At 43.5% G+C, this 21,215-nt stretch overlaps 2 protein-coding genes across 9 annotated transcripts in view; both read left to right on the plus strand.

The window, feature by feature from the left end:
- Positions 1-499: 499 nt before the first annotated feature.
- On the plus strand, positions 500-21,193 carry tirap (toll-interleukin 1 receptor (TIR) domain containing adaptor protein). 8 transcript variants are annotated; one of them, XM_059638979.1, is made up of 6 exons: positions 500-1,070; positions 2,752-2,935; positions 9,914-10,060; positions 11,482-12,072; positions 14,694-14,860; positions 19,468-19,582. In XM_059638979.1, the coding sequence occupies exons 3-5, from the start codon at positions 10,054-10,056 to the stop codon at positions 14,843-14,845; spliced, it is 750 nt and encodes a 249-aa protein (XP_059494962.1). In that variant the 5' UTR covers positions 500-1,070; positions 2,752-2,935; positions 9,914-10,053; the 3' UTR covers positions 14,846-14,860; positions 19,468-19,582. The 8 variants fall into 8 exon arrangements, 7 of the variants coding, with proteins under 7 accessions (XP_059494962.1, XP_059494961.1, XP_048417981.1 ...); XM_059638980.1 differs by lacking the exon at positions 500-1,070 and adding an exon at positions 1,116-1,572; XM_059638982.1 differs by lacking the exon at positions 500-1,070 and adding an exon at positions 1,613-1,687.
- Positions 20,303-21,215, plus strand: part of dcps (decapping enzyme, scavenger) — a 49,389-nt gene continuing 48,476 nt past the window's right edge. The window contains exon 1 of the mRNA XM_059639051.1: positions 20,303-20,308. Coding sequence (XP_059495034.1) covers positions 20,303-20,308 — 6 coding nt within the window. The remainder of the gene's footprint in view (positions 20,309-21,215) is intronic.

The raw sequence follows: 21,215 nt of genomic DNA on the forward strand, positions 1-21,215 counted from the left end.
AGGGTGGTACAGTGGCTCAGTTGGTTCGCACTGCTGCCTCGCAGCCCCAAGGACCTGGGTTTGATTTCACCCTCTGGGGAGTGTGTCGAGTTTGCATATTCTCCCTGTGGCCGCATGGGTTTCCTCCTACAACCAAAGACGCATGGGTTAGGTTGATTAGTCGTGGGAAATGCAGGGTTACAGGGATACGGTAGGGGAGTGGGGTTTGGGGTCAGTGTGAACTCGATGGGCCGAATGGCCTGCTTCCACACTGTCGGGATTCTATTCCGTGAGTGACAGTACCCCACAACGCACACTAACTGCTTTAAAACCATGTCTAACATGAACACTTAAGAATAAATCCATTATTTGAGGCTACATCTCAGATGATGCTGTTTGTATTAAATGTAGCTTCTCCATATCGGGAAGACCAAACACAGCTCTGGGACCGGCGTGCAGAGCGCAACCAACCCGACCTTCCGGTTGCCATCCACATTAATTCTCCCTCCTACTCCCCTGGTGATGTGTCCATCCTTGGCCTCCTCTACTGTCAGACTGAGGCCAAACGTAAACTGGAGGAACAACACCTGATATTTTGCCTTGGGAGCTTACAGCCCAATGGCCTCAATATTGACTTCAGCTTCAAAGTCTCTCCACCCCCAGCCTTCTCCCATGCCTCACCCCCCCCTAACCTTTTATAACCCTGCCCATCCTCCTACTCACCTGCTTACTCCACACTTCCCACTAACCAATCACAACAACTTCCCGACCTGATGAAGGGTGTCGGCCCGAAACGTATGACTTAATGCTCCTCTCTGCTGTGGTTTTTCCAGCTTTACGTTCACGGACTCTGGCTACCAGCACCTGCAGTCCTTATCGTCTGCCGGCGCATTTTCCTGCTTTGAGGGTGGCAAGGATTAAAGCAATTTGCGAGTAGCAGATAAAGCAGCATGGATTGTTCTGCCTGTGTACGGTGCAGAAGGGTTTCGTGATTTTGATAGTTTTCGCCTGGTGTTTATTTTTCTTTCCGCCAGGCTCCGAGAGTTCCAGGCATTTGTAGTTCACCAATGATCGTAAATGAGCAACGCTCGGTGAGTTTTGGTCACACCCCCCTCTCTCTCTCCTCCCCACCCCGGGTTATTAGAGCCGGTGTTGATGGGCTCGGGGCGGTTCCACACGCGTTACCCCCCGCTCCGAGGTGTAATGGAAGTTTTTAGTGGCCCCTTCTCAACCTCAGCGGGGTCTAGATGAGGCGAAAGCAGCGACTGCCAACGCTACACTTTGGTCTCTGCAATCTCTCTCGGGCTTGGCCTGGAAACCCTCGACCACTCCCCGCCTCCTGAGTCCGCCCTGTACCGGGGTGGGGGGGCAGCTGTCTCTCTTTGTCCCGTTGCCTCAGTCTGTAACTCCTGCCAGAATCAAGCCAACAAGTTGTATGCATTTCTGGTGAAGATTGAGCCAAAATGTAAAGTCGTGCATGTTTTTCTCATGCTTTAAATCTGTTAAACTTGTGTTGTAAGACGAATGGAGCAAACTTTAACTTGAAATGAAATCGACAATCTTGGGAGTTTCCATCCCTCGTCTCGGATTCAGGTAGTGATGACACTGACCTCGACATTGTTCAAATGACTGCTCTTGAAGCTGATGTTTAAAAAAGTCTGCCAGTGAAAGCACTCTTCAGTCGTATGACGTCTGCAACAGTTTTCTTGTAATTCTTAACTTCCTCGTTTCACTGTTTATTTTTATATATACTAATTTCAGTAACCGTCACATAATGGTTTATGATCTGATTGCTGAATTGGATGATACGTGTTCGGAACATTTCAGTTCTTCCAATTTTTAAGGCCAAATGGTATTATCACTGACTGTTAACCCAGAGACCCAGGTAATGTCTTGGGGATCCAGGTTCAAATCTTGCCACAGCAAATGGTGGAATTTGAATTCAGAATCAATGACCATGAATCCATTGTAACTTGGTAGGAAAAAAATCCATTTGGTTTACTGTTCTGCTAATTAAACTGTTCTAAATAAACTGTCATCCTTACCTGAAAGAGGATGTATTGGCACTGGAGGGACTGCGGAGGAGGTTCACTAGATTGATTCTGGAGTTGAGTGGGTTGGCTTTTGAGGAGACACTGTGTAGGTTGGGATTATGTTCATTGGAATTCAGAAGATTAAGGGGGGATCTTGTAGAAACATATAAAATTATGAAGGGAATAAATAAGAGAGGATGTTCCCCCTGGCAGGTGAAGCTAGGACAAGAGGGCATAGCCTGAAGATTTAGAGGGAGCAGATTTAGGACTGAATTGAGAAGGAACTTCTCCACCCAGCGGGTTGTTAATCTATGGAATTCCTTGCCCAGTGAAGTAGTTGACGCTACTTCAGTAAATGTTTTTAAAGCTAAGGTAGATTTTTGTGAACAATAAAGAAATTAAGGGATAAGGTGAGAGTGCGGGTAAGTGAATCGGCGTCCATGAAAAGATCAGCCATGATCTTATTGAATGGCGGAGCAGGCGCGAAGGGCCAGATGGCCGCCTCCTGTTCCTAGTTCTTATGTTCTTATCTGTTTTAGCCTACATGTGATTCCAGACCCACAGCAATGTGGGTGACTCTTAACTGCCCTTCGGGGCAATTAGGGATGGGCAATAAATGTTGGTCTAGCTACTGAATGAAGTTTTAAAAATTAAAAGTTTCATTTTCAGGAATGGAATTTTACCTTCTGCAGTCTTACTTGAGTAACCTCTAAAATGAATTGTATTTCCTTTTTTCAAGTTTTTAGTTCAATCAACATGTTCAGAGACATTATAAAACACCATCTCCTATAACCAAACAAAGAAGGGGAGAGAGAGAGAGAGAGACGTGTTATTGAAAATTTGTTGGAGTGAGAAGTAAGGCATTGATTGGCTTGCGAGGCTTCGGTGAGCAGCTGCTCAGCGAAATGTATAGATAAACTCAGGTAAAGTCCTTTTTAACTTTCCTGTTTAGTCATAGAGCATTTGAGATGGTGGTTAGGGCAGTTCCTTGTTCCTCCTGAAGGATGTGGAAGCTCAGGAAAACTTCCATAGTGCTTGATGACTACACCCCCAGGAGGTTCACCCAGCTGCAGCTCCTGGAGTCTGTGTTAGGGAGCTGGATGTACTCCAGGTCATCTGAGATGCTGAGTGCATCATGGATAAGAGTTATGATGAGGTGGTCACATCTAAGGCATTCGCAGAGAGTAGCTGAGTGGCCACCAGGAAAGACAAAGGGGGTAGGCAGAGAGCTTGGGAATCCCCTGTGGCTATTCCCCTCAAGCAAGTATACAATTTTGGATACTGCCGGAGGGGTTGGGGGATGACCGATCAGTGGAAAGCAGTAGTGGCCAGGTCAGTGGCACTATGACTGGCTCTGGGGCACAGTGGCAAAGGGTAAAGGTGAACGGGACCTTGGTGAAAGGAGACTCGGTAGAAAAGGCGTCAGACAAGAAATTCTGTGGCTGCAAACAGGAATCCAGGATGGTGTGTTGCTTCCTGGTGCCAGCGTCCAGGATGTCTCAGAGCAGCTGCAGAATGTTCTGAAGGGGTGGATGAGCAGCCAGAAGTCACTGCACATTGGCACAAATGACAGGTAGAAATAGGGACGAGCTCCTGCAGAGCAATTATGGAGAGCGAGGGGAAAAAAGTTTAAAAAACAGGACCTTGAAGGTGGTTATATCTGGATTACTTCCAGTGCCATGTGTTAGTAGAGGGTAAGGACAGGAAGATGTGGCAGATGAATGCATGGTTGAAGAATTGGTGCAGGGGGCAGGGATTCAGATTCCTAAATCATTGGGATGTATTCTGGCGCAGAGGTGACCTGTTCGAGGGATAGGTTGCCCCTGAAGTGGAGGGGGAGCCAATATTCTGGTGGGTAGATTTGCAAGTGCTACAAGGGAGGTTTTAAACAAGATTGGCAGGGGGTGGGATCCTAAACAGCAGGGAAACAAGAGCGAGGCTGGAAGGAGGTACAGTAATCAGAAATAGCAAGTTGAAGAGAGAGGTCAGGCTGGAACATGACAGAGTAAGGAATGCCTTTTAGATTAAATTACATCTGTTTCAATGCAAGAGGGCTGACGGGTAAGGCTGATGAACTTGGGTGTGAATAGACACGTGTAACTGGGATATTATAGTCCTTACAGAAACATGGCTCAGGGAGGGACAGGACTGGCAGCTTAATGTGCCAGGGTACAGGTGGTTTAGGCAAGACAGAGGTGGAGGAAAGTGAGGAGGGGAAATTGCATTTCTGATTTGAGGGGAGTATCACAGCAGTAGTCAGATGAAATAACTGAGGGATCATCCAGTGAGACTTTGTGGGTGGACCTAAAAAATAAGAAGGGGATGGTGACATTATCGGGGTTGTATTATGGGCCCCCAAATAGTCAATGGGAATTAGAAGAACAAATATGCGGGGAGACTGGGGGCACTTGGAGGAACAATAGAGTTGTCACAGCGGAGGATTTTAATTTTCCTAATAGACTAAGACCGACATTGTGTTATGGGCTTAGATGGGGTGTAATTTGTTAAATGTGTTCAGGAAAGTTTCCTCAAGCAGTTTACAGAGGGTCATACTCAGGAAGGAGCAAAACTCAATCTACTCTTGGGAAATAGGGCAGGACAGGTAACTGAGGTGACAGTAGAGGTGTGTTTGGGACCAGTGACCAGAGTTCTGTTAATTTTAAAATAGTTATGGGGAGGAACAAAACTAGTCCACACGTTCAAGTCCTAAACTGGAGCAAAGCAAATTTTGATCGAATTAGACAGGAGCTTGCAGGGATTGACTGAAGTAGTTGGTTTGCAGGCAAAGAGATCTCAAGCAAGTAGGAAGTGTGATAGCTGGAATTCAAGGTCTGTATGTTTCTGAGAGGATGAAGGGCAAGGTTGGCAGGTGTAGGGAGCCCTGGATGACGTCATATTGAAGCTTTGACCAGAAAAAAAAAGGAGGTATGGCTCAGGTACAAGGAGCTGGGATCCAGGAAATCCCCGGAGGTATATAGGGGACACAGGAGTTTACTGAAGAAGGCAATCAGGAGGGCGAAAAGGGAACACAAGATAGCTTTGGTTGAGAAGATAAGGATGAATTCAAGGAAATTCTTCGGGTATTTTAAAGGAAAAAGGAATAACTAGACAGAGAATAGGACCCCTCAAGGACAAAAGTGGACATGTATATATGGAACTGCAGGAGGCGGGCAAGTTCCTTTAATGAGTATTTCCCCTCTGTGTTTACCATTGCAAAAGACATGAAGACTTGGGCAACGTAGTGGTGCTATCTTCGGGACAGTCCGTATCACAAGCAAAGGTGGTGTTTGGAAGTATTAGAATGTATGAAGGTGGATAAATCTCCTGTTCCTGACCAGTTATATCGAAGAACTGTACAAGATGCTAGAGAAGAAATTGCGGGAGCCCTTGCTGATATATTTGCATCATTGTTACCTACAGTGACATCCCAGAAGGGTAGCAAGTGTTGTGCCCTTATTCAGAAAGAACTGCAAAGTAATACCTGGGAACCGTAGACCAGTAAGCTTAACATCTGTGGTAGGTAAATGACCTAAGATTCTGAGGGATAAGATATACATATACACACATTTAGAAAAGGGTTTGATTAGGAGTAGGCAGCATGGCTTCATGTGTGGGAGATCATGCCTCTCAGATCTATTAGAGTTCTTTACTGAAGTGACCATAAAGGTTGATCACATGGAATCCAGAGAGAGCTGACAAATTGGTACACAACTGGCTTGACGGTAGGAAGCAGAGAGTAAGAGTGGAAGGATGCTTACTGAACTGGAGGCCTGTGACTAGTCATGTGCCTCAGGGCCTGGACCTATTGCTGTTTGGCATCTACGTCATTGATTTAGATGAGAATATACAAGACCTGATTAGTACGTTTGCAGATGACACTAAAATATCGTAGACAGTGAGGAAAGTTATCAGAAATTGCTGCAGGATCTTGATCAGCTGGGGAAGTGGGCCAGGAAATGGCAAATGGAGTTTACTATAGATGAGTGTGAAGTATTGCATTTTGGAAAGTCAAATCAAGCTAGGAGTTTCATGCTGAATGGTAGGGCCTTAAGGAGTGTAGTGGAACAGAGGGCCCTTGGAGTTCAGGTGCACGGTCCTCTGAAAGTGGTGTCACAGGTGGGCAGGGAAATGAAGAAGGCTTTTGGCACACTGGCCTTCATTAGTCAGGGCACTGAGTACACAAGTTGGGAAGTTATGTTGCAGTTGTACCAGAAGTTGGTGAGGCCGCACTTGGAGTATTGTGTCCAGTTTTGGTCACCTTGCTATTGAAGGATGTTATTAAACTGGAATGAGTGCAGAAGAAATTTACAAAAATATTGCCATGATGTGAAAGACTCTGTTATGGGGAGAGGTTGGACAAGCTAGGATTTTTTCTTTAGAGTGGAGGAGACTGAGGCAGTGGGCATAGTGTAGAAGTATGAGGTCATGAGAGGCATGGATGGAGTAAATGCACCCAGTCTTTTTCCCAGGGTTGAGGGATCTAGGACTAGACAGCATCATTTTAAGAGGGGAAAGAATACATGGGAACCTAAGGACAACTTTTAAACACAGGATGGCACGTGTATGGAATAAACTGCCAGTGGTTGCAGAAAATACATGAACAACAATTATAAGGCATTTGGATGAATAAATGGATAGAAAAGGTTTAATAGGATTTGGGCCAAGTTCAGGGAAATGGGGTTAGCATGGCTAGACACTTTGATCGGCGTGGACCAGTTTGGGCTAAAGGGCCTGTCTCTGTGCTGTAGGACTCCATGATCTCTGGAGTAGGTGGAACTTGGCTGCTGGCCCAGAGGCAGGGACACTGCCTGAAGAGTCCTCCATTTTTATATTATGCTATTTCATTTCTCTCTTTGCTCTCATTTGAATCCATATGAAGCCCAGGGGAATATGCAGATGCAGCAGAAACATTTCAGTATTTAGTTTTTAAATACTTCTTCCTAAAGCTATTAGGATCTTTCCAATTTTTTGTTCAGGAAGTATTTGTGCTGAATCTCTAATTCTTGCTGCTGCAGATGGCAGCTGGTTCCTTGCAGTAAGTGATTTCAACTGCTCGTTATGACACATTGAATAACTGCACCGTCCTCTTGCCATTGACGCTGCTGTAATCAGGTTACCCACAATATACTATTCCCCCTGTCGTCTGCTGATAAGACATTGGTTCCTTTTAATTCTAAGTCTTGTGATAATGTTAAATGGGTGACCATTTCCAAGGAGGAAAAAAATTAGATTTTGTTTTAGGGACCCTTTTTACAACATGGGAACAATTTGTGTCTCATGGGTCAATGAACAGTGTTTTGTTGGCTAGGCAAGTGTGACAGCAGTTTGGTCACAGTAAGGTTCAGAATCTGTGAAGGAGTAGATACATGGTTAATTCATTTGATTTTGGTCGTATTGACTGAGGAAGCAATGTTCACCCACTTCAAATTGTGGCATAGGACCTTTTTAAAAATCCGCCTGAGTGGATAGATACGGTCTCATCTGAAAGTTAACACCTTTTGATAGTGTGGCACTCTGAGATGGGCATTGAAATATCAAACTGGATTTTACTGAAGTCTTGGAACCTCTGTAGTGCAGCTAAAAAGAATAAAAGAAAGAAATGTTTCTGCTCCTCAATGCTACCTGGACTGCTGTGTTCCTGTTCCTCCAGGATTTTGATCAGTGTTTCTTTTTGGTAAATAGTGGCAGCTACTGGTGTCCAAATAGAACAACTTGATTCTTTTTCTGTACTTGCCAAGACCACTGATAGTATGGGTAACCAGGAAGGATTGGTTGAGCAGCTCAGAGTGTACTTTAACTCCACGTTGTGTGGTAATTCAGCGAGATTTGTAATGTTCCAGGCACAGTGGAGTTCCTTTATTCACACTTGCACCTAGACATGTTGTTAATTGTAACATTCAAAAAGAGGAGGCTGCTGAACATCCACTTCTGCAAAACTTAAAATTACAGTGCTCATTCTCAATTGGCTGGTGGTATTCTAGCATATGGATGTCTTAATTTGACAAAAACATCTAATTCAACCAGTGCCCTTTACTGAAAGATTGGGAACAAGAATATCAGGTAAATCTGAAAGTTTTGAAAATGTCAGGTTTTGAATTTAACAAGTGATGAGTGACGAGTTATGGCGATGACAACTTTCTTTTTGAGGAGTTCTGTGAGAAAGTAGCAAGAGCAGAGTCTGATGTCTTAATTTTGCCTTAATTCTTAAGTACTTGGTGGCAGTTGTGCAGGTCCTTTGTGACCTTCAGACATGGGGTTAGACTCAGGCAATGGTACAGCTGAACGCCTCTTTACATCTTGCTGCAGTCACTGTTAGTTGTTGCTTCAGACCCTGCGCTAAGCTAACTCCAATACAGAAATTGTTATTCCCTACCGGGCATTGTAGCAAGCACTTAGGGCAGGGCAATAAGAAGGTGAATTGTCTGAGTGCAGCACCTAGGTTTCGAAGCCAAGCCAAATTTTGACCATTCTAGCTGCCCAACATATATTTCTGACACAACATAGATGTATGAGGGAAAATTCATTCAGGGAATCTGGGATACTGTGGAACATGCACCTTTCTATTTAGACTGGAGCTAGGCATAGTAATGGTAGAAACTGTAATTTCTTTCTGTGACTCAACTGACCAAGGATCTCTCCTTCTGCCTGCTTTTGGTGAGTGTTCGAAGGATTTGCAGTTGATGCACAACAGCTTAGGGACTTGATAAAATCTATTTCTTTGGCCATCAGGTCCTGACCTGTGACTTGAACCCAAGCTCTGGCTCAGAGGCAGGGACATTACCCATTTTGCATGCAACCTTGACATGTATTTAGGTTGAAATAGAGACTATTGTATCCCAGTGGGAAGTGCATAGCTCCCTGTTCTGAACCGCTCAGTAGAGTATAGACTTTGTAAAAGGCAACAGAAAAATGTGTGGACCAAGTGAGTAGCTCTTTTGAAAATCCAGTGCTGACTGACGTTGCTTTTGTGTTGTTTGATTTGATGCTAATAGCTGAGGTGTTTCAGTTGGAAAGACTGAATAAGATGACATTGTTATCCTCAAAGCAGAGTTAGCTAAGGATGAATTAATACATTTTGAAAATCATAAGAGTTTCGGTAACTGGGAAACTTTTCCCTGTCCAAGACTGCCACTTCAGCACAGTTGAGAAACCGATGCCTTCTGGTCAGCTGTTTGTTGGCTAGCTGAGAGTTGTAAATAGCTATTAACCAATACTCGTGGTGAGTTCTTCTGTAGGATTGCTAACTGACCCTTACCACAAAGTTACTCTCAAAAGTGAGACTCCAGTGCATTCGGTATCCAGACTGATCATCATCGGTTATTTTTGGGCCACATCAATGGATTTTGTTGCAGTTGTGTTATTGACTGCAGATAAGCATCTTGCTGGTACATCTCATTCAGTTTCTTGTACATAAAACAACTAATGTGGGTGCTCATCTATGGCTTGAAAGTATCCATTTGTGTCCCGTAGTATTCAAAATATTGAGATTGATGGGAGGGCCATATTCCCAGGGCAAGTCTAGCATGGAATTAGGTATATTATAAATCTGCTCAATATTTCTATCAAATGTTCCTGGGCGGGGGGGAACAACACCGATTTGATCTATTGTAAATTTTACATTGTACTAACCATATCAGAGTCCCAGTGCTAGTACAGCTCTCATTTGGTACCTAAGGAAGGTGCTCTCTATTCTGTCCCATCAGTGTCCTAACACATTGCCAAAGATGTTCTTCCTCCCATGTAGCCCCCCTGAAGCCTCTTGGTGTTTTAGTTCCAAGTTAAAGCCAGGTTTCCACTCTGGACTTGCATCCAGTGGAAATCAGTCTGTAAACAAGAGGACTGATGTGAAGATGTCAACCGATTAATCTTTTAATCAGTGCTGCTGTGGTTCTTCATTACAGACACAACCATGTTTGGACAGTAGATTTCTGCTGGCCAGAACTAAAGCTTCAAAAGGAAATGTCCCAGTCTGCCTTGAGGATTAAAATGGCTGCTGTGTTTTAACATTGTGGCAAAGAGAGAGTGCTGCGCTCAGCACCAGATGGCTCGTAAGTGAATCTTGTTAAAATATGCAAGCACGTGCAAACAGATGGAACTATCCATTGGAATCCAATAATACTAACAGTGAGCTGAGCTGCACACCAAGCTTATCAGATAGTAAATACGGACCAAAGGACCCAAGACAGTTCTGTACAGTCTTTACAGAGAAAAGACAAACAATACGTTAGAATTTGATATTCTTCAGAGCTCCCCGGCAGTTGCAAAACAAAGTCAGTACAGTGTGGAGCTGGAGGAACACAGCAGCTGAGGCAACATCAGTCCTGATGAAGGGTCTAAGCCTGAAATGTCAACTGTCCTGTTCCTCTGCTGCCTGACCTGCTGTGTTCCTCCAGCTCCATACTATTATCTCTGACTGCAGCATCAGTTGTTCTTATATCTCCAAGTTGTAAAACAAAGGTGTTTTCTACTCTATTTGGAGGAAAGTATTTACATTCATTTTGAGGCAATGACCAGACCTGGAAACTGAGTAGACCCTTGTTATACTTTCTAAGAAAAGCCTTAGACAGCGGCCTTTCCTTATCAGATGGTCGGATCTCCATCTGAATCTTTGCAGCAAGTTGCTGGCCTCCGGAGAGACTTATGTCTTTCACGAGCTTAAGATGTTGCAGAACGTTCCATAGCCATTTAAGTAATTTAAATGTCATAATGGATGTTATTTCCTTAGATAACAAAGTGACCAGTTCATCTCCTTTCGTAATGTTGGTTAACAAGAAGACCAGAGAAGAACCTGTGTTCACACAATAATTCTGTATGTCCACTAGACAGTAGATATGTGTTTCATCTGAAAAACAGTACTTCAGACAGTGCAGCACTCCCTCAGTACTATGCTAGACTGTTGACTTAGATTTTGCACTGACGTTCTGGAGATGGTCTTGAAACCTCAACCTCCTGATTTGGGAAGTGATGCCACTGACTGGTCCTTCCTTACTCTGAGACCCCTCCTTTATATTAAGTAGAAGGCTGTGCAGGAAATGATTAAAACAAATGATTTGCAGAGCAATGTAGGCTGATATGCCACCTGAATTGATTCTCAAATTTAGAAAAACTGAATGTGTGAAGCCAGTTGCTATAGGATAAAGGTCTTACAATTTCTCTTGGTACCTTTTTTGAGAAGGACAGGGGCAAATTCAGCCAGAATTCTCCAGCAGTCTTTGATTCGGAGCTTTTATGAGTGTACATGTATAGAAACTGCAAGTCAGATCAGGCTCAATGTGCAGTCTCAGTGGTCGAATGGCCATTACTTACTCCCAGTTTAAGCTCTTGTCTGACTCCCCGGTGAGGCTGGGAGGCAAGGTGTTCTGACCTTGACAACCTGTAACTTGGGGAATGGGGAGGTAACCAAATTTAGGGAAAATAAGGAAAATCACCAACAAACTTTATTGTCTTATGTTTAAAAAACACTTCACAGGCTTCTTCAGACGGCTCATAGACTTCAAGAAGAACAGGAACTCCAGTCCCAATTCCAGGTTGAATCCATGCTCCAGCCCCCAGACAAGTGACAGGACAAAAAGCCCCCGTGAAGACCCAAGATCCTGTAGTACCTCACTGCCCACAAGCCTACTGTCATCACAGAAACTTGACAGCAGCGCCCGATGGAGTAAGGAGTATGACGTGTGTGTCTGTCACACTGAGGATGATATAATGTACGTTCAGGACCTCGTGTCATTCCTCGAATTGCATCCTCACAGTCTGCGCTGCTTCCTGCAGCTCAGGGACACCACTCCAGGGGGTGCTGTCTGCTCTGAGCTTTGCCAAGCTGTCAGGGAGAGCCATTGCTGGGTGTTGGTCATCACACCCAGCTTTCTTAAAGACCCATGGTGCAGGTACCAGATGCAACAGGCACTGTCTGAATCGCCCATGGCCAATGGACGGATCATTCCAGTCCGTAAGCAACTGGAACGGAAGGATTACCCACTGGAACTTCGCTTTATGTTTGGTATTGATGTCAGGGAGGACAAAGAGAATGGATTCCAAAAGATCAAGTCTGCTATAATGCGTTGTAAGTACTGTCAGACAAAAATAGCTCAATATACCTTCACTTTTTGTTCCACTGAGTTACTTGTTGGCAGCTGAAGAGTATTATTCTCCGTTGGAGAGGGTACAAGAGATTTCCCAGAATGATGCAACACTGAGGAAACTGGGTGGAGAAGCTGGATTGTTCCATGAAGCAATCAAATGAAAGTTTTTAAATGTGTGTTTTGATCACATCGGCATAGTGAAACTGTTTCCACCTGCAGGAGGGTTGATACCACTACAGGGCACAGATATAAGAAGTTTCTTTTAACAATACGATCTGGAATGTGTTGCCTGATTATTGTGGTGTGATCAGGTTCAATAGTAACCTTTTTCGGATAGAATTGTGTAAATCCTTAGAGAAGAAAAATGATTCAAGGCAGTGGAGAAAGAGCAGGAGAATATGATTCATTGAATTACTATTTTAAAAAGGAACCACTAGCATGACGAGCTGAATAGTTTTCTTTGTTTGCGTTTGGTTTTTAGTCCAGATTAAAGCAACAGTTTATGTGTATATCATACCTAGTGCAGACAAATGTGGGATGGCATCTATTGAGACGGAATGCATCCATACCAGGATGATCATCAAAGGTGGGCAGGATTTGGGATTGTCTTTAGTTGCTTCCAAAAATCTTAACTTGATCTCAGACCTTAAACAAAGGCTAAGAGACATCTGAAGCCCATTTTGTTCCATGTTTAACAAAATGTACTTTATTGATCACGAACTCTGGATATTGTGTAGGCCTTTAGATACCTGACCTCATTATTGATGCATTGAAGCAAATGTGGCAATGACTATACTATGGGTTAAAACTTGTTCTGTGACAGTTGTGAACCTAAAATTAATTAAAGAAAAATAGATTGGGAGATAATCTGGGTCTGCAGAAAGCTCAAGGATGGATAATGCAGATACAAGGTGCTTCAAACTGTGCTATAACCACAGATCTAGAAGGCACCAGTATTAGTTTCTTTGACTGCAACCTCCACGTTTCAACGTTGGCTGTTAGAACAACAAGGACAGCAGCATGTACAAGATCAACAACATCCTGATTATCACTCCATCACCTTCTCAAGGGCAATTAGGGAAGGCCAATAAATACTGATCTATCCAGTGATGTCTAATTGTTATGAATAAAAACACTTGAGTTTGAGGCAGAAGTTGTAATTTGCAAAAGAAAAAAGTTCCTCGCTGAAAGGTGCTCATGGCAAGAAATGGTTAACATGGTGTCTGTTTGTCCCTTGGTTGTAGGATCATCTGAATGATGTACGACTGAGACAAGTTGGATGTTATTTAGCTATTAAATATTTATACCATTGGCCAGGCCACACATGTTAAATCATTACACTAGAAAGTCTAAACATAATGTGAATTAATGTAATGTGAATTCACTTGCAGCATAGGGATCTCATGGCTTCCAAATCCTTGCTCAACCTGATCTGACCCCCCGTCCCTGATTCAAATATGACACAGTCAAATCTCTTGCATCCTGACAAATTGTTTGACAAGAGACTCTCACAATGGAATACTGCTCTGGAATCACATTTTATGATATACCTATGATCAAGACTTGGCTGAAAGATAAGCAAGATTGGCAACTTAACATTCTCTGTTTTAGGGTATTCAAACTAGATAGTGAGGGGATAGAATTGAGAGTTGTAATACTGTTCAAGGAATCAATTATAGCAGTGAGGACAGGTGGTTTGTTGGAAGGATCAACAAATAGGGCCTTACAGATGTAAGTTTTTAAAAAAAACACAAAAGGGACAAACTAGCTTTTTGATGTGTACTGTAGGCCCAGATTTATCACGGAAAGCTTGAAGATCAAATCTCAAAGAAGTGGAAGTTAATTGGGGATTTTAACTAACCAAATATTATATGGAAGAATTTCAATGTGCCTGGTAGTGAGGGAACAAAATTTTTAAGTTGCATTCAACAGAACCTTTATTAGCTAGTATATTGCAAACCTAACAGAGGAGAGATCTGGACCTAATATTTGGAAATTCCACCAGGCAGGTGGAAAGCATATCAGTGGAGCATTTCAGAGATAGTGGCCATAACTCAATTAAATTTTGGGTGGTTAAAGTCATAGAGTTACAGGGGTTTACAGCATGGAAACAGGCCGTTCGGCCCAACTCGTCCATGCTGCCCAGTTTTCACAGTTTATCTAGTCCCATTTGTCTGTATTTGGTCCATATCCCTTCATGCTTATCCCATCCATGTACCTGTCCAAATGTTTCTTAAATGACAACATTGTGCTTGTCTCAACCACAACTCCTGGCAGTCTGTTCCAGACACTCACCACCCTGTATTTGGAAAAATATTGCCTCTCTGGGCCCCTTTGTATCTCTCCCCTCTCACCTTAGACCTATGCCATCTAGTTTTAGACTCCCGTACCTCAGAAAAGCAATTGCCTGTCTACCTTGCCTATGCTTCTCCCGATTTCATAGACCTTTATAAGTTTGCTCCTGAGTCTCCCGTGCTCCAGGGGAGAAAGTCTCAGCCTGTCCAACCTCTCCATATAAACTCAAACCTTTCAGCCCATCCATCTCCCTAGTAAATCTTTTCTGGACTTGTTTTTCCTCATTCACTAATACCCTTTTCTATAGTAGGACGACCGGAACTGCATGCAGTATTCCAAATGTGGCCTCACCAACATCTTGTACAGCTGCAGCAAGACATCCCAACTTCTGTACTCGGTGCTCCGAACGATGAAAGCAAGCATGCAGAAAACCTTCTTCACCACCCAGTCTACCTGTGACTCCACTTCCAAAGAGTATGAAGCTGTACTCCTAGATCTCTGTTTTATTACACTTCCCATTGACTCTATAAGTCCTGCCCTGGTTTGACCTACCAAAGTGCGATGCAAAAAGGATAGGGATGGGCTTGGAATAGAAATTTTAAATTGGTGAAAGGATAACCTTACTAAGATAAAATACAACTGGACCAAGTGGACTGGGAGCAGCCACTTGCAGATAAAACTGTCAAAGCAGTTGGAGGAATTAATAGTGGGAATAAAGTAAAGGGTGGGACCAAAGCTGGTGAACTTGGATGTCAAAGAGAGAAGTTTATTTTAGATACCAAGGGTTCAGTATGGCAGAGGAGTATTAAGTAGTGTTGGGGGTATGTTAAAGAAATTAGGAAAGCTGAGAAACTGTACAAGAATGTGTTGGTGGGTAGAATAAAGGAAAACTCGGAGGACGGTGTTCATGTATGTAAGGGGCAAGATAATATCAAGGGTTTAGAATAAGGCCCATAAAGATAATGTCTGTGAACTCGGAATGTGTGTGCGCAGTCCTTAACAAATACTTTGCATCAGCCTTGACAGTATCAAAGGATGAAGTGCCAGGGGACTGCAGAACTGCTAATGTTGTACCATTATTTAAAAAAAGACAACAAAGGATAGACCAGGAAATTACAGGCCAGTCTAATTCAGTGGTGGAGACATCATAAAGAACTCTGAGACACAATTGCTTGGAAATATACTGATTAATCAGGGATCGTCACTATGGATGTGTTATGGGAATGTCAAGTTTGACTGTGTTGCTGAGGGTATCACCTGCATTTCATCTGCATGAAGTTTTGCAAGGTTTTTCATAAGGTCACAACTGGTCAAGAAATTAAGTGCCTGTGGGATCAAGGTAAGGTGACACATTGGATCCAAAATTGGCTGAGACAAGAAGCAGCAGGTGATGGTAGAAGGATATTTCTGGAACAGTCTATTTTCACTGGGCTCCACCAAGCTTGGTGCTGGGGCCGTTGCTGTTCATGATGCAAATCAATGATTTAGGCTTAAATATAAGGAGGATGAAAGGCAGAGCATAACCGGTGAGCTGAATGGCCTAATTCTGCTCCTGTGTCTTATACCCTGTAGTATGTTCAAGAAGTTCATGGGTGACACACACATCTATATGGTCGTAAATATCAAGGACAATAACTGAAAGCCACAGGAGGCTATTAACAGACTAGTCAGCTGGGCAAAGCAGGGGCAAATGGTAGGACCCTGTAAAGAATGGATCACAGGGACCTTGGTGCACATGTCCACAGATCCTTGAAGGTAGCAGGGCAGGGTAGATGAGTCAAGAAGGCATATGGGATACTTGCCATTATTAGCCAAGGCATTGAGTACAGGAGCAGGGAGATTATTCTGGAACTGTATTAAAATGCTGGTTTACCACAACTGTAGTACTAGTTACAGTTCTGTTCATCACATTATACGAAGGATATGATTGCACGAGAGTGTGAGCAGCACAGTTTATCAGGATGCTGTTGGAGCTATGAGGAAAGATTGGATAGGCTTGGGTTGGTTTCCTTGGAGGAGCAAAGATTGGGAGGAAACCTGACACAGCTGTATAAGAATGAGGGATCTGCGTAGGCTGGATAGGACAGCACCTTTTCCTTCAGTACAGGAGTCATTAACCAGGGAGCATACATTTAAGGTAAGAGACAAAAGGCTGAGAGGAGAGTTGAAAAGTTTTTCAGCTAGAGGTGGTGGGAAGTCTGGAGATCACTGCCTGAAAAGGATGGTTAAGTCAGAAGCTCTTGTAACACTTATGTAGTATTGAGGTATTAACCAGCTCTGACATCGATTCCAGGGTTGTGGGCCAAAAGCTGGGAAAATGGGATTAGTGTTGTCAGGTCATTAATGACTGGCAATGGGTACAATAGGTGGTCACTCGATCAGAAATGACAAGTTCCAAATCAGCAAGGTGAAGGGTAGCAGAAAGAGTGGTTAACCTAAGCGCAGTTGGGTGACACTGTAACAAAGGTTGCAGTTGAGCTACAGTGTGTGTGGGCGAGGAGGGAGCAGTGCAGACGAATGTGACATATCATGACAGCAGATCTAATAGGAGTAGCTACTATCAGCAGCAGGCCAGTCAGAACAGTGTGCAACCTTTGACATCCCATTGTGAAAAGATCTTTGGGGACAAAGTGAATTCACCACAATGTTAAAGTGGGAAACTACAATTTTAAAATGATTCACCCGATTCTGCGCCTATTTTAACTGAAACAGAAAAGCTAGTGCATTATGTTAGGAATTGTATTCTTGTCAGCACATATATTTAGAAGATCCCAGGATACCCCATGACTCATGATGATCAGTGTGCAGAACAAACAATGTATCGTTGTGCAGGAAGAAGCTGCTCTGCTGGTAAAAGAACAAGAACAGGAAGCATTGATTCAAAGCGATGTGTAAAAGAAACGAGTAATGTCAGAAGTGAAATGCACTGCCTGGAAACATCGTGGATGCAGATTCGGTGAAGGCATTTAAGAGGTCATTGGATGACTATTTGGATAGAAAGAGTGTGCGAGAGTATGGAGGAAAAGGTAGGAGAGGTGTTGGTGGTGGTCTCTCAAATCACTGGAGCTGTGGGAGGGTACCAGAGGACGAGAAAATGGCTAATGTAATACCACAGTTTAAGGAGGGAGGGAGGCAAAAGATCAGAAATGATAGGCTGACTGGCCTGACCTTAATTGTTGTTAAGATTTTAGAGTCCATTATTGAGCATGAGTGCTTGGAAGTGCATGGTAAAACAGGGCCGTGTCAGCATGGCTTTGTCAAAGGAAGGTCATGCCTGACAAATCTGTTAGAATTCTTAGGAGGAGGTGTTGAGAAAGTTAGACAGAGGAGAGCCAATAGACATGATCTATGTTGGATTTCCAGAAGTCTTTGACAAGAGTGCTGCACAGGAAGCAGCTAATTAAAACAAGAGCCCATGATGTTAGGGGCAAGGTATTGGCAAGGTTAGAGGACTGCCTGACTGGCAGAAGGCAGAGAGTAGAGATAAAGGATCTTTTTCAGGATGGCACTTTGTGATCAGTGGAGGTCTACAGGGCTCAATGTTGGGACCACAATTATTCCTGTTTTACATTAACGATTTGGACAAAGGAACTGAGGGCATTGTTACTAAATTTGCAGACAACACAGATGTAGAAACGGATAATGTTGAGGAGGCAGAGAAGGTGCAGAAGGACTTGAGTAAGCTAGTAGAGTGGACAAAAAAATGGCAGCTGGAATACTGGGTGGGAAAGTGTGAGACTCTGCATTTTGGTATAAAGAATAGAAGCATTGACTATTTTCTGAATAGGGAAGGGCTTCGGAAACCTGAAGCACAAAGGGACTCGTGAGTCCCTAGTTCAGGATCATTTTAATGTTAACATGTAGGTTCAGTAGGCAGAAGGTGAATCCACTGTTAGCATTCTCTGGAATACAAAAATAGAGATGTGCTGCTGAGGCTGTATAATGCACTGGTCAGACCGCATTTGGAATGTTGTCAGCAGTTTTGGATGCCTTATCCAAGGAAGGATGAGCTGGTGTTTATGGGAATAATCCCAGGAATGAAGGGCTTGTCAGATGAGTGGTTGAGGCCTCTGGGTCTGTATTTAGAGTGTAGAAGGATGAGGGGGGAACCTCAAAGAAACTTGTACAATACTGAGAAGCTCAGCTAGAGCGGACATGGAGACGATGCTCCCACTATTCGGAGAAATTAGAACTTGAGAACATGGCCTGAGAGCAAAGGAATGACCCTTTAGAACTGAGATAAGAAGGAATTTCTTCAGCCAGAGGGTAGTTAATCTCTGGAATTTATTGCTCCGGAGGGCTGTGGAGGCTGAGCCATTATTTAATACAGGCAGGTTCCTGATTACTAAAGGGTTGGAAGTTATGGAGAGGAGGAGGAAAATACAGTGAGAAACAGATCAGCAATGATCAAATGGCAGAACAGACTGGACGGGCCTAACACCCTAATTCTGCTCCTGTATCTTTTGGTCTTGTAGGTAATGATGCTCATGTGAAGAACTAGTGCAGGCATGATAGGCCACATGGTCTCCTTCTGCATTGCAAAAATTCTGATTATTATTCTAAATGCTGTCCTGACCAGTGATGCTCAAAGAAGCTCTATCTTTAATCCCTCGGGCCTACCTGTGAGAGCCCCTTCAACTTAGTCTTTGCTGACTTTTCACACTGCAATTGATTTCCAAATTGCTGTTGTTTTTCTTCCCGTCTGGCCACATGTCCATGTCCTCCAACTCCAGGCTCCTGGTGCATTCCAGTTTCAGTCAGTAGCAGTGTTATCAGTCAACCATTTACCCACTGCGATCAACCTTTAAAAACCTTCAGTTTTCAAACAAGCTTTGTGTCAACTCTCCTAATTGCTCTGTCGCTCATCTGTGAAGCATCTTGTCATGTTGAACTGGAAAGGCAAGTTATAAAACTGGGTGCAGAGAGTCCAGGCATCTGAATTCTAAGTGCCGCATTATAACTGTGTTCTGGCAACTTAATCCCAGGTAGTATTTTACCTGTCATAAATTCTACCCAGCCAGCAGGCCATGGTAACCTGGAACACAACATAGAAACTGATTTGTGTCTATTTATGCCTCCAGATCTTGAGGAACTCAGTAGTACGGAGAGGGACTTCAGACCCGGAGCACAAGAGGACCCAGAGTTCAATATGGACACTGCTAGTGGAACACTAAACTCAAGTGGGAATTGTTGAGCAACTAAAGGACAACGCCGACTGAAATCTGCTGTTGAGGAGATGGGATATTGAAAATGAAGTTATTCTTGACTGAACCAATACTTACGGGCAACATTGAAAACTATTTGTTTCTGTAATAGCCTAGATAACTTTTTTCCCCATTGTACGTGTATGTGTCTCTGTCATTGGTCATTTATTTCATTGCAATGGAGTAAAAATTCTGGTTTTGTCTATCTGACTGTCTCTGCATCTGCCCATCTACAAAACTTCTCAGCTATGCTTCAGTTGCTTCCACCTCAACTTTCTTGGTCAGTGCACTATCTGCAAATTTACCTTCAACTAAATCTCTTGTCTCCTTAATTGGATTAGCTGCTGTTCATCAATGTCTGTGTTCACTGACCTTCACTACTTCCCCATTCAGAATCCTTGCTTTCAAATCATTCCACGATCTCATTGCTCCCTTTCTGTCTAACCAGCTCCAGCCCTACAACCATTCAAGATGGCACAGTAACTCTATCCTGTTAATCATTCCTTTTTCTTTCTTTGCTCAATTGGTAGCTGTGCATTAAGCTCTCTTGGTACCTCCTTAGCAGATGCAATTTAATGTGGATAAATGTGTGGTTATCCACTTTGGTGGCAAGAACAGACAGGCAGATTACTATCTAAATGGAGTCAAGTTAGGTAAAGGGGAGGTTCAACGAGATCTAGGTGTTCTTGTACATCACTCAATGAAAGGAAGCATGCAGGTACAGCAGGCAGTGAAGAAAGCTAATGGCATGCTGGCCTTCCTAACAAGAGGAATTGAGTATAGGAGCAGAGGGGTCCTTTGGCAGCTGTACAGGGCCGTGGTGAGACCGCACCTGGAGTATTGTGTGCAATTTTGGTCTCCAAATTTGAGGAAGGACATTCTGGCTATTGAGGGAGTGCGGCGTAGGTTCACGAGGTCAATTCCTGGAATGGCGGGACGATCATATGTTGAAAGATTGGAGCAACTGGGCATATATACTCTTGAGTTTAGGAGGATGTGAGGGGATCTGATTGAGACATATAAGATTATTAAGGGATTGGACAATCTGGAGGCAGGAAGCATGATTTTGTTGATGGGTGAGTCCAGAACCAGAGGACACAGTTTAAAAATAAGGGGAAGGCCATTTAGAACAGAGTTGAGGAGAAACTTCTTCACCCAGAGAGTGGTGGATATATGGAATGCTCTGCCCCAGAAGGCAGTGGAGGCCAAGTCTCTGGATAGTTTCAAGAAAGAGATAGATAGAGCTCTTAAAGGTAGTGGAATCAAGGGTTATGGGGATAAGGCAGGAACAAGATACTGATTATGACCATGGCTGATCACCCACAATGAATGGTGGTGCTGGCTCGAAGGGCCGAATGGCCTACTCCTGCATCTATTGTCTATTGTCTCCCTACCATCTTTGTGTATATTTCTCTGCACCTTTTCATCTTTCCATTGCATGTCCCTAATGTTTCATACTCAGTCTCAGTGTCAAATTTCTGTGAAGTGTATTGGGCTTTTTTTTTGTTTTGAAGATGCTATCTAGCATCTATTACCATTGCCACACCTGAGTCCTATGTACGAAATATCAGATCAACTTACTTCAAATATACAAGTACCTTCACTTCGGCTTTTGCTGACTTGAG

The sequence above is a fragment of the Stegostoma tigrinum genome, chromosome 32 (assembly GCF_030684315.1).
Source record: "Stegostoma tigrinum isolate sSteTig4 chromosome 32, sSteTig4.hap1, whole genome shotgun sequence".
NCBI classification, from domain to species: domain Eukaryota; kingdom Metazoa; phylum Chordata; class Chondrichthyes; order Orectolobiformes; family Stegostomatidae; genus Stegostoma; species Stegostoma tigrinum.

Coding starts and splice junctions, on each gene's coding strand:
- tirap (XM_059638979.1), top strand. Junction 12,073..14,693: donor CAAGTCTGCTATAATGCGTT/GTAAGTACTGTC, acceptor CCTTTTCTATAG/TAGGACGACCGGAACTGCAT.